General features: G+C 37.7%; 4 protein-coding genes across 4 annotated transcripts in view; 2 read left to right on the forward strand and 2 right to left on the reverse strand.

Annotated features, from left to right (window-relative positions):
- Positions 1 to 12401, reverse strand: part of Ice2 (interactor of little elongation complex ELL subunit 2) — a 131637-nt gene that overhangs the window by 16553 nt on the left and 102683 nt on the right. The gene's annotated exons all lie outside the window — the stretch shown is intronic.
- On the forward strand, positions 1157 to 2749 carry LOC108649857 (CCA tRNA nucleotidyltransferase 1, mitochondrial). The gene is made up of 2 exons (XM_018098935.3): positions 1157 to 2354; positions 2412 to 2749. The coding sequence occupies exons 1-2, from the start codon at positions 1224 to 1226 to the stop codon at positions 2742 to 2744; spliced, it is 1464 nt and encodes a 487-aa protein (XP_017954424.1). The 5' UTR covers positions 1157 to 1223; the 3' UTR covers positions 2745 to 2749.
- Positions 2748 to 3940, reverse strand: LOC108658198 (U6 snRNA methylphosphate capping enzyme Amus). Its single transcript, XM_030388860.2, has 2 exons — positions 3029 to 3940; positions 2748 to 2963 (listed from the first exon to the last, which is right to left on the reverse strand). Exons 1-2 carry the CDS (start codon positions 3809 to 3811, stop codon positions 2799 to 2801), a joined length of 948 nt encoding a protein of 315 aa, XP_030244720.1. The 5' UTR covers positions 3812 to 3940; the 3' UTR covers positions 2748 to 2798.
- Positions 6032 to 7856, forward strand: danr (distal antenna-related). Its single transcript, XM_018099161.3, has one exon. The coding sequence runs from the start codon at positions 6162 to 6164 to the stop codon at positions 7443 to 7445; it is 1284 nt and encodes a 427-aa protein (XP_017954650.2). The 5' UTR covers positions 6032 to 6161; the 3' UTR covers positions 7446 to 7856.

A 12401-nucleotide genomic window follows, 5' to 3' on the forward strand; every position in this document is an offset into this window, starting at 1 on the left:
AAATCAAACCAACATACGTGAAGGTACATATTGAAAAAAAATTGAAAATATTATATTAATTATATATAAGAAAAAATACATGGAAAGACGTGCTTGTTTTTACTGAGCCAGAATTTTAGCAGTGGGGAAAAACTATATTATTAAACATATATACTGCAATTAATAAACGATGTCTATAATTCACATTGGTAGATATTGTACACTCAACCCAACAAAAAGAGACATATATATATATACTATATATACGGAAATTAGCTAAATTTCATGTTAAAATAATTCACAAATTGTAATTCGATTGAGAACTCTTTTTACTGTCTAAATTTAAGTTTCAACGTTTTTTTTTTAAGAATTGCTACTTCCGCGCGCGTAATTTATGTATATAATGATTTAAAATAAGGCCCAGAAAATTTATAAAAATTAAAATACTATATGTATGTATATGCTTACATACCCAATGTGTAAAACTGTTTAGTGGAAATGCTTGTTGAAATTGGCAAAAGGAACTGCAACTTGCGCAAATTGGTAAAATATATATATATTATATTATATATTAGAAATAAAAAATTGTGTAAAAATTCTATTGTGTGAATTATGTATGAGAGCATGATAGCTGTTTGCTACAAAGTTCATATTATTTCGTGAATATTTCTAGCTAATATATATTGCGAACAGAATGCTAATCCATTGGTATGGCCATTGGCCACTGACCAAGTGGTATGGGTACTGGCACTGACCAGACAACACATAGACTAGACATGTAGAACAAATTTTTCTACACCTCGACACTGTTAAGTTGAGGTACCACTATACTTCGTATTTGCTCGGCTCGGTCGCTGGAGGTTCAAGCAGTAAAAATGCTGCACGTCTAAACAGTGCGCTATGAGCGCTCAATCGAAATGGTCCCAATTCCGTATGAAGAACGGCTATGTGCCATTTGTCCTACTCTCTCTCTGTCTGGTTGCACTGACTGTTGTTTGGTCAGTGCTGGTTGTCTGGTTAGTGGTATAGTTAGACGACCTTATTTCGATAACGATTATTGATGCAATCGATATTACCGAAGCCAGCTGTTGATGTTGACGGATAACATGTATGTTAATCAAATATGAGTTTCAGCTGTTTTAACATATTCGTAGTCAGCTGCTATAACATAATTCCACTTTGCTCACTTATTTACTCCTTTTGATGTTTAATAAACTTGTGTTTTCCGGCATTAAAGCATTTAAATGCATGGTTCATGTTTGATTGCCAAGTTGCTGACCCTGCCACGTTCCACAGCATTGGTTTCCTCCCGTTTGCTGCAGGGTTCTTGTTACAACGGAACATCTGTGTGCCGTATGGCGTCGCCGGCCGAAATTGCTAAGAAGACAACGAACATTTCGTCAGAGATAATAGCACAGCTTGGTAAGCCGCCTAAGATGCGTGAGAATCCTGCAATCAAGAAAGTGGACAGCGATGAGTTTCATAGCATATTCACACCAGAGCTGGAAGCTCTTGTGGCTATGTTCAAGAAATATGACTACGAACTGCGTATTGCAGGCGGCGCCGTCCGGGACATATTAATGAATATAAAGCCGAAGGACATTGACTTCGCGACAACTGCCACTCCAGAGCAGATGAAGGAGATGTTCGGCAAGGAGGAGGTGCGACTGATCAATGCCAAAGGCGAAAAGCATGGCACAATCACGCCACGCATCCACAACAAAGAGAATTTCGAGGTTACCACGCTGCGTATTGATGTGCGTACAGATGGACGTCATGCGGACGTTGTCTTTACCACCGACTGGCAACTGGATGCCAATCGTCGGGACTTGACCATCAATTCCATGTTCCTCGGCTTCGATGGGACAGTATACGATTACTTCTACGGCTACGAGGATTTGGAGCAACGTCGCGTCGTTTTCGTGGGCGATGCCGATGTGCGCATCAAGGAGGATTACTTACGCATTCTTCGATACTTTCGATTCTATGGTCGCATCGCTGAGAGACCGGACTGCCATGACAAGGCAACGCTGGCAGCTATCAAGGCCAATTCCGAAGGTCTGGCCCGGATCAGTGGAGAACGCATTTGGGCAGAGCTGCAGAAGATTGTAGTTGGCAACTTTAATCGCGAGCTGATACTAGAAATGAACAATTGCGAGCTGCTGCAACAATGCGGCCTGCCCATTCATCCGCATCTTGAAGAATTTGAGCGACTGTGCGTCGATCTCAAGCGGTTCCATGAGCCACATTACCCAATCTTATATTTGATTGGGCTGCTACATAGCAGCGAGCAGGCAATGAAACTGCACGAACGCCTGAAGCTGAGCGCATATGAGCGGGATCTTGCTTTGTTCATCACTCAGCAGCGGGAGAGAGTAATCCATAAAATAAAAATAACGATGATTGAAAGTAATATGAATTTTCCGTTTCAGGTGAACTCCGAATATGTTTGTCTACGGGACTATCAGAAATTGTGCCTTCAGCCCTATGCTAAACGGGATTACGTTGAGCAGTTACTGAAATACGCCAACAAATTGGAGCTCTATGAGCAGTTGAAGGAGTGGCAGATGCCTAGCTTACCCGTAAATGGCCACACATTGAAGCCGTACGGCCTGGCGGGTAAACAAGTGGGCGTGGTTCTAAATGAACTGCGTCTGCTCTGGGCGGACAGCGACTTTACATTAAGTGCCGAGCAACTACTGGAGAAAATGCCCGCCATACTGGAACAGTTACCGTCGCCCAATAAAAAGCAACGCACGGAGTGAAAATTCAGCATTCAATTGTTTTAATTTCTTAAATTCTAAAGTAGATAGACTAGATTAGACTTTGCTAAATATCAGAATGGGGCGCTTAAAGCCTGCTTGGCAGTGCGCTGGAACGCCCATCAGCTGCATGCGAGCAAAGCCAACTTCTTGGCTGAGTAGATAGCTGGCGAACTGATCTGGCTTAAATTGGATGGCCTCGTAGTTCTTCCTTATGCTTTCCTGCAATGAAAATGAGAACGATTATTCTCGGAATAGCTACAGGCTCGTATATTTGTTCCACGAACCGTTAGCTTTTTGCGTCGCTTGTAGGTATCGAATGCTTGCGGTTCTAGTATCAGTTTGCCACCTGGGTGCAGCAGCAGGTACATTCGTCGAAAGGCCTGCTTCAGACCCGCATCACAGAAGTTGAGGTGTATCCACTTGGTGACAGAGAGGCAGAGAATGACATCGAATTGTGGTCGCACGATTTCAAGTAACACATCGTCGGCTAGCACAAAGTTGCCATGCACAAATTTGACATTGTATGGAAATTTTCCAGCAGCCGTGGCTGCTGAAATATTACTGGAGCGCTTGAGCAGATTAACGGCGAGTTGGGCCTCGGATATCAGGGCACGATCGATGTCCAGGCCAACCAGGCTCTTCACCTCAAATTTCTTGGCTATTTCCAGAGAGAAGTGACCGGAGTTGCAGCCAACGTCGAGCAATTGTTTGCCTCGAAACAACTCCGGCTGCATGCCCAGCACATCCAGGCGTACATCATGGAAGTCTGTGTCCAGAATACGCTTGCCATAATAATGCCTGTAGTTGCCATATATAAAGGCCTCATTTTTATTGATCGTGGGCTTGATATTCCTAAGTTCTATTCGCTTTTTCGGACTCTGCGCCAATGTTTTTTTGTTACTCTCTGGCACATGTGCGTCCTCCACTTTTAAAGCCTTGCCGCAGAGTTTTACCTTTTTGATATTCTCAACGCCATCATTGTCATCGCCGGGCGCTGAGCGCTTTTTATCAACGTCTTCCTTCTTGAATTCAGGTACCACTGTATTGTTATTATTTTCTAAATCCATTATGAATTCGAAACGCTTTAAAACGTTTAAATTTTGCGGATCTCAATAATAAAACATTTAGCGGGACTAACATGTTCTGTGCGAAACAGTGTGCTAAAAGGCCAAAACTATCTCTTATTTATGAACTGTTTTGTGGTTCTCTTAGAAATAGGAAAATTTACACTTCGTAAGCGAATATAGAAAACTACCCTTTACCAACCTTTACTGTAGCTAAGTAAAGATTTCTACAATTTTAGTCTTGTCGGAAACCAGTTTACTTGCCAATATATTTGAACATTATAAATCAAAGAACTGGCTTACAGTGCAAAATGAGTAAATGCGAAAGAGTTTTAAATAATTATCGTATATCGAAATCACTTTATAGGCTGCTATATTAATTTTAAATGTTGATATGGAAAAAGTTCATCTGAGGTTTCTCAGCTTTAAATGAATCAGTACATTCAGTGGTACGTTTGATATAGTATATAACCACTGACCAGACAGTGATATAACCAAATGAACAGTGGCAAACACCAATTGTTAACCAAATGTTAACTAACAGCTCTGCCATTTATATCGAAATGCGGGTTTCATTATAGGCGCGCATTTGAAGATAAATTAATATATATTTACTTTTGCATTAAATTCAAAACTAAAATATAGAAAATGGTATGGTAAATCTACTCAACCGAAAAAATTTAATTTAATAAATCCTGAAGATACAGTTGGACAGATAAACAATTGATAACATCATATGCACTGGCGTTTTTATTAAATGGTAAATCTGCATTCAATCACACGAGAATAGCCCCCAGTATCGACGGTCTGGCTACTTCTGTGATCTTTTGACTCAAACAGCAAAAGTTTATATGGAAGTACCAATAATTTTCTATTTGTGTTTAGTTTTTCGTATTAAGTCATTAAATGATGAATAATAATATTTTATAAAATGCTTGCAAAATAATTGATAAGAAAATAGTCAAAAGCATTGGTGGCTATCTATATATTTTAAATAATTTACCAAACATTTAATGATATTCATAATAAACTACAATTTAGTTTTTCAAAGGTACTGACGAAAATATAAAAAATATTCTTTTATAGATCATTATTGTAACACATATAAATATAATATAATATCTTTTATTTTTAAATATATTCTGAATGAATTAGACTCTTTCTCATATTAGAAACAAATATTTAAATAAAGTACTAAAAATCTAAACGTAGTACTATGAATATGCGATTGCATTATGGTTTGTTTTGAATCAACCATTGAAGAAAATTATATTTAACTGCTAACCTCTGAAAGGAATCTAGAAAATATATATAACTAATACAGTGTACATATTAGCATATTAACATTTTTCTTTATATTTTTGTTTTTTTATATAAACAAATCGCATTTAAATTTAGATCGTTTTTTTGCGCCAATCCATTGTATAGCAACTATAAATGAAATATTTTTGGTTTTTAAAATGCATTTTTGTAATCATTATTTAATATGATATAATATAATTATTAATATAATATAATAATTTTATGGAAACAAATACATTAAACTAAACAAAAAATTTGTTTTCGTGCATTGTACTAATGTGCATATGTATACATATGTGCATATTCACATGTACATACATATGTATGTAAATTTTGGGTCTACAAAATTGTGGGGGAATGGACCAAAGAAACTTGACTCAAGGCAAATCAGCTGAGAGAGGGGTAAGACAAACCGTACCCAAATCAAGAGTTTTACTACCTTAGTCTTATTTGTCGCCTCTGTTCCCATTCAGACGTGCCGTACAGAGCGTGCGCGAGGCGAACTCTGCTCGTCAGAGTAACAAGTTGTTGAGGTGGTAAACTGCTCTTGCGTTGTTCTTGTTGCTGCGCTTCTCTCGCGCCTGTTCTCCGAGAGAGCGTGAGCACGTGTACCTCTGAGTGTGTGTGTTAATAGTCATCCGTTTATGTACACACACGTACACGGGGAGACACACACACGCACACACACACACACACACACACACAAATACACACACACACACACACACACACACACAAATACACACACACACACAAATACACACACACACACAAACACACTTATTCTGCTCTCTGTTTTCGTGCTCTTCGCCGCAAACGTGATGAACTCGCTTTGGAGCAAGCACGCCTTCGACAGGACAACGCTTGCCGAACTAAAATCACATCCTTCTGTTGATCCGAAGAGTGAACACCAATTGCCGCAGCACTCGCAGTTGTCAGTTGTCAGTAGACAGTTACCAGTTTATTCGTGTAAAATCAAAAGCAGCGCGCACAGAATACGTCGCCACCGTTTGCGGTCAATTGCAATTGAAGTTGAAATTGAAATTTCAAAATGGACATATCAGCCTACCAGCATATGAATATTCGTATGAGTACACGGGGCAAGCGCCCACTGCGAAACTTAACGCCGAATGATAAAGTGCGGGCAATTCAAAGAATTCATAATGGCGAGACAAAAGCCAGTGTTTCGAGGGACATAGGAGTTCCGGAATCAACGCTTCGTGGTTGGTGCAAAAATGAGCAAAAGTTAAGATTCATGTGCCGTCAGTTGGGATCGGATAACCTGGGACTGCCAAGTCTGGACACACCCCCGGAAAAACGCGCCAAATTCGAGCTACAATTGCTGCCCCCGAAATTCGCAACAATTCCCAGTTATGACGATCTCGGCATCGGCAGTTTGCCCTGCCAGGCGATGGCCTACACAACTCACAACGAGTCGTTGCTGGAGAAGTTCGCGTTGGTCGAGTTTATCAAACAGAAGAGCTTGCACCCCGAGGCCATTCAGCAGATAACGGATGCTCACGCCGCCAGCAAGGATTCGGTTTCATCAGTGCCGGGCTACTCAACCAACAACATGGTGCATCAGCTGAACTTATTGGCTCTCTTCAACTCCAAGTTGTCGCCCAAAGCTAACTTCCAGGAGCCCAACAACATACCGGATCCGAGGCCGGACTGCACCACCACGCCGGAAGAAGCCAAAAAGTTTAATTGTCCCCTCCTAAGTGTGAAGAACTGGGCAAAAGATCCAGCCAAGCATAGTCCGTCACCTATCCAAACACAATACATCAACGATAATAACAATAATGACATTGACTGTGCTTTTACACCCACAACAACAACTACAACAGCAACTCCAATTGTTAGCAACAACAACAACAACAACAACAAAAACCAGACGGCGCTTCCTTCCATGCTGCAGCCAATCTTCGAGGCTCAGCCCTGCCAAGCAACTGTGAACTCTACACAAATTCCTCTGGCTGAAGGCGACGGCCATGGGCAGGGAGCTCTCCTGGATTGGTGTAAAATGTTCAGCGCGAGTTTGAATTTCTTTGCATTCGCTGCAGCTGCTGCTGCGTCCATGCATCCTACAGTCGAGGGCCATGGCCTGCCTGGAGCGATGGAGCCCGGAGCAAGCGGAGCGAATGATCTGTTGAAGAGGCTAAGTCCTTCGGTTCATAGTGAGTCTTCCAAAGAAAGTTTTTACGACAGCGAGCCAGAAGATCTGTCCGTGCGGTCGTGTGCTTCCAAAGTCTCTAGTCCGTCTAACAGCAGATCCCACAGTCCCGATAAGAGCAGTACGGCCAGCACCTCGGTCCATAGCGATGCGGATCAATAGTCAATTCCGGAACTACCACTGTAGATAATTCTAAAGTACGTCTAATTCTTAGAGCGTCCTTAAGTAGCGTAGTCGAATCCAATCCCATCCCATAAGTTTCGTTAATCGGGCAAGATTTGATAACAATTGCAAGTATAATCCTTAAATTGTATTCAAGCAATAATAACTATCAAAACTTCTAATTAGTTTTAATGTCGCAACACAACCATCATTGACTGTGTATAAAAACCAAATGCAATAAGTCTATAGAACTAACGAGTTTTAGATGTATTAAATAGCTTAAATCTTTTGGCATATTTTTAACTTATTAAATTAATTTATTATGTTTGTTTCTTTTTGTCGTAAGAATTAAATAAAATATGTATTTGTAAGAACAACGAAATAAAATATTAAATACAAGCGAATTTGTGATTTGTGTTTATATCATATACAAGCCTAATTATAAAGTGTATTAACTATTCCTCAAACAAATTTCAGTCTTTTATTCTGCTGATCCGACTTTCAGCTTGTGTGAATCGAGTTTCATATATGTATCGTTGCGTTCCGTACAAAATTAAATATTTTAACAGTCTGAATCATATTCAAAAATTGAATGGAATGCGTTTCTCTTTGCTTTTGGGATGGAGTGAAAAATCCATTAAGGCGAAATAATGAAGATTTTCAATGTCTCCAGATGATTTTATTATTATTATTTTTTATGTTATTTTAATTAATTTAAAATGTATTCTATAGTGAAACAAAATATGTACATATTTGATCTTTGGTTGACTGAAAAAGCTGAAAATGAATTCAGTAAAATGGAAACATGGACACCTGGATATAAAAATGTTCTACACTAAATGAAACTTTAAACTGAACAGTAAAAAGCTAATAAATAAATAAAAGTAAATAATTAAAAAAGATTTCAAAGAAAGATCTAAAATGGTTCCCTCCATGTTTGTTTCAAATTCATTGGTTTCTTTGGCCAATTGTGTGGTGATGATCATTACCTTTGAAGGATTTCTTCTTATTGTTTAAAGATTGATGAACTTACCACAAATATATATTTATATATGTATTTCTAGTCTGAAATGTATGGTTTGGAATTGCAATTCGAATGAGTTTCCACTGCTGAGAGGAATGATTAAAAGTTTATAAAACATTTTGAATACCCTCTATATAGATTGTTCTTAAAAATGCCCAGAAGCTTCGGCAGTGGAATTATCTCAACCAAAGAAAGTTGAAGAGCAAAAGCAGCCGATACCGAAGCCGCAGCCGCAGCCGCAGCCGCAGCAGCAGCAGACGAATGATTGGTTTACCTTTTGCTAAAATTAAATATCGCGTGTTGGTAATTTCCGCTTGGCTTCTCGTTGCTGCTGCCAACTGTTGAAGTTGAAGCGAATTATTACGATGATTACGCGACTGACAAAGTTTTCATGCATTCATGTCATCCATCCGGCCTTCCTTCCAGCCAATCTTTCCCTGTATGCGCTCACGTTGCATGTGCGCCGCTCTGCTTGTGGACATCTTCGTGGCATTCTGGATGAGGATAAAATTACTTAAAAGCAATCCTCTGGGCATATCCACTGAATTGGCATACAACCGCTGTCAATATTGTGACGCCTCGTAGCCCGCATGGTCGTAACAGATCGCCAAAACGATCGACATATACACACACACGCATATGCTATACATATACATATTTGTATCTGAATGAATACTGAATATATAGTATGTGCATATAATAATTTGTGTAGATGATCATGGGATTAAAGTTTCGAATATCCTACTAGTGCATCAATATATGTATATGAATGTAAAAGTTAACAATGAGCGACTCTTGATCACGTCGATCACTGGCTGAACATCAGTTTCGAATAGAGCTCCGATATCCTATTTGGATTTTGGCGGTCACTTAAGCCGAACTTCTACTTCGAGAATTTTAAGCGATCACTTAGGTATTTTGTGATAAATAATCATATTAAATACCATAATGTAAAATTTTTATGTTAGGCATATGTATAGCCACTGTGTCAGTGAGCTATGTGTTTATGTTACTAAAGCTCTCTTTTGCATTGGAGATCGTCGATCAATAGATGCTCACTGTCGTATGAAAATCATTAAAATTGGAATATAAAGAAGGAGAATCTGTAATTAATACAGTTTCTTTGAATTTAAAACTAAGATAATGTCTAAAGCTTCCTTGTTCATTAAAAATGATAGCAATAGGTTAGTAAGTTAGGAGTATTCGTTGAGTGAGTAATTTATATTCCGGTATGAGTGACGGTAATTTCGGACTTAAAGTCCGAAATAAAATACATACACAAAGAAAGATGTTGCTAAAGACGGTGATAATCTGCCTGTAATAGCGACAGATCTCTTGAGAGGCACATCATCATGAGCCGTCAGGTTCTATAGACAATGTAAGAAAGTTGTAGGTAGAATAATAATTTACCATACTATTTAATTTGCAGATTGATGACTTAAAATGAAGACTTGAAATTATTCAATGCGCGGACAGCAAATATAACTGATGCAAAGCCAATATGCTCTCTTCAATTCACTTTGCGAACGAGTATAAACATGTTTAACCACGGCGACGAACCCAAATTCGATTGCATTTGCTTTAGGAACCCAAGAACTAAAGAGCCCAAGAGCCCATGCAACTAATCGGATTGTAATTGCCGCATGCTAGAGAACAAAAACCACTTAACACGCAAAACTAAGAAAGCTTTGCTCGAGTGGGACTCAGAATCTTAGTCAGTCTTAGTCAATTATTCAAACGCGATCGATATTCAATCGTGATCAAAATTATGTGTACCCATATCAGGAGTATATATAGTACCCAAACATGTTAAGCTTTCCTTATAATTTTACCTCGTAAGATTCGTATGTCAACCATAGCCAGCAGAGCGCAAATTATGGATCACAATATCTCTATGGTTTAATTTAAATTCAAAAGCTTAGTTGCTTTGCTGCTACGATTTATTTTCCAGTTGAACTTGAAGGTCTTTATAAACCATTTGCACTTCTATATTCTTCTATTTATATTATACTACACATTTATGAAGAATGTGGTAATAATCATTATAATTATTAGTTCATGTAACAATTGGAAGATTTATTGAAATTGATATAAATATATATATTTGATAGACCGTTTGCAAATGAGAGATATTACTTTGGCTGGAATCTGTCTATATATCTCCTGTTTGAGTTTTTAACTAGAATATAAGATAAGTTAGCGAAGTTCAAGATATTCACTCATCGGTTACAAATTTATGATAGACTAAATAAAAGAGGACAGCGTGAATTAGGCACAAGTGCAGCATACCCTTTTGTCGCCTGGTGCAGGATGTAAAAATAGCATAATGAAAAAGGTCTACAGATATACTTTGATGTTTGTTGGCACAAAGAAATATCAGAGCAATACAAAGTATGACCAAAAGAAATACGAAAACAAAACCACAATTTCGCCGAAAGACAAAAACTGATTTTTATTTGTTTTGGTTTTGTTTTTTTTTTTTTTTGCTAAAGATTCTAGCTTCTATTTCCATGTCAATAGACGAGAAAGACTCTGTGTCTGTTTGGAAAAGTTTTTTGTGCGGCCATTGTCTTTGTCTAAATTTAAATTGTAAAAATTGCTGTTGCGATGAAAGGACATAAGACTAGCCTAGATTTTAATACGAACATGTAGCTACATCAAAACAAGGCAAAGCGCTTCAATACCAACTCGGCATTTGAATAGCGACACCAAGGTGCAAAATCTAGTTACATGGCATTATAAATACCTCTTTTTTCGAATTGCAGGAGGCCGACTTCATGTTAATTGCAAAAGTTAAAATCTATAAAAACTAAAAAAAATGTATATACAATTTGTTTGACCAACATTGTTGATATATCATTGGGATATATGCATAAATAGATATAAATATATTACAGGCGTACGTACAAAACATTTGCATTCTATCCATGCAATCGGCTCCTAACACTATTTAAATACAAATTTAGATACAAATTTTTAATGAAAATTATTCTCTATATAATAACTGCGTAAGAATTGTGTCGACTAAATGCTTCACACACTAATTAATTTAAAAGCAACGTATTTAATACTTGTTACCGAGGTCAAAAGAGTATAGTATACACTACCTTACTTGAAAGTATATTTTCTCATTAACATTTTATTTACTCAAAAATTTTGTCATTTTATTTGATCAATATCCGCCTTGAAGGTTAAGATTTTATTAAATTTTAAATAGTCACACTACTCTAAACTTTTTCAAATAATTGGATTTAAGTGACTCCTATAGTTGTTTATTGAAAAACTCAAATGTATATAATATAAACATTTACATACATATATTCATATAAGAGCGTTTTCTCGTTTCTGAACAAGAGGGCAGAAAGCTGCGCCAAATGTTCGCATATGTTTACATATGCGCACGTTAAAATGCCTTTGAATTGTCAGCTGCTACTTTAGTTTAGATTTACTACTTAACAGACAAGAGACAAGACAAGTAAAGTGGAGGTGTTGGTCTAGTCGAGGAGTTGTGCGAGTCGAGTGAGAAGAAGAAAGTACCTTCAATGTTTTGATTGATTTTCGGATGGCTATGAACTTGGGTGTCTTAAAATTGTATATGGATTTGGTAAGGAAATCGCAGGGGCGTAAACACTATAATTGTTATTATAGGTTGCTTTCGAGTGATTTTACCCTTCCGTATGAGTATAAACCATTTCGTGTCTAGTTAAACTAGAGGTTTGAAATACGTCCATTGATAAAATATTTTGTAATGTTTAGGACAGATTTACGAGATTCGCTGTAATTTTTCTTAAGAATTTAGGTGCTCAAAGATTAATATTGAAATTTGCTAGTTCTGTTGGGCGATGTTTGGAAAAGTTCAGAATTTCTTATGATAGAGCTAGAAAGTAATGAGATTAACACTGCAGAAAATAGAGAGATATCAAACGATTGTG

This window comes from Drosophila navojoa, chromosome 2 (assembly GCF_054131105.1).
Source record: "Drosophila navojoa isolate 15081-1374.11 chromosome 2, UAZ_NAV_1.0, whole genome shotgun sequence".
In the NCBI taxonomy this organism is placed as follows: domain Eukaryota; kingdom Metazoa; phylum Arthropoda; class Insecta; order Diptera; family Drosophilidae; genus Drosophila; species Drosophila navojoa.

What these genes read in the sequence shown, in the direction of transcription:
- LOC108649857 (XM_018098935.3), top strand. Translation starts at nt 1,224, where the DNA reads ATGCATGGTTCATGTTTGATTGCCAAGTTGCTGACCCTGCCACGTTCC. An exon ending in TCACTCAGCAGCGGGAGAGA is followed by an intron (nt 2,355 to 2,411) that starts GTAATCCATAAA and finishes TTTCCGTTTCAG; the next exon opens with GTGAACTCCGAATATGTTTG.
- LOC108658198 (XM_030388860.2), bottom strand. Translation starts at nt 3,811, where the DNA reads ATGGATTTAGAAAATAATAACAATACAGTGGTACCTGAATTCAAGAAG. An exon ending in AGCGACGCAAAAAGCTAACG is followed by an intron (nt 2,964 to 3,028) that starts GTTCGTGGAACA and finishes TTTTCATTGCAG; the next exon opens with GAAAGCATAAGGAAGAACTA.
- danr (XM_018099161.3), top strand. Translation starts at nt 6,162, where the DNA reads ATGGACATATCAGCCTACCAGCATATGAATATTCGTATGAGTACACGG.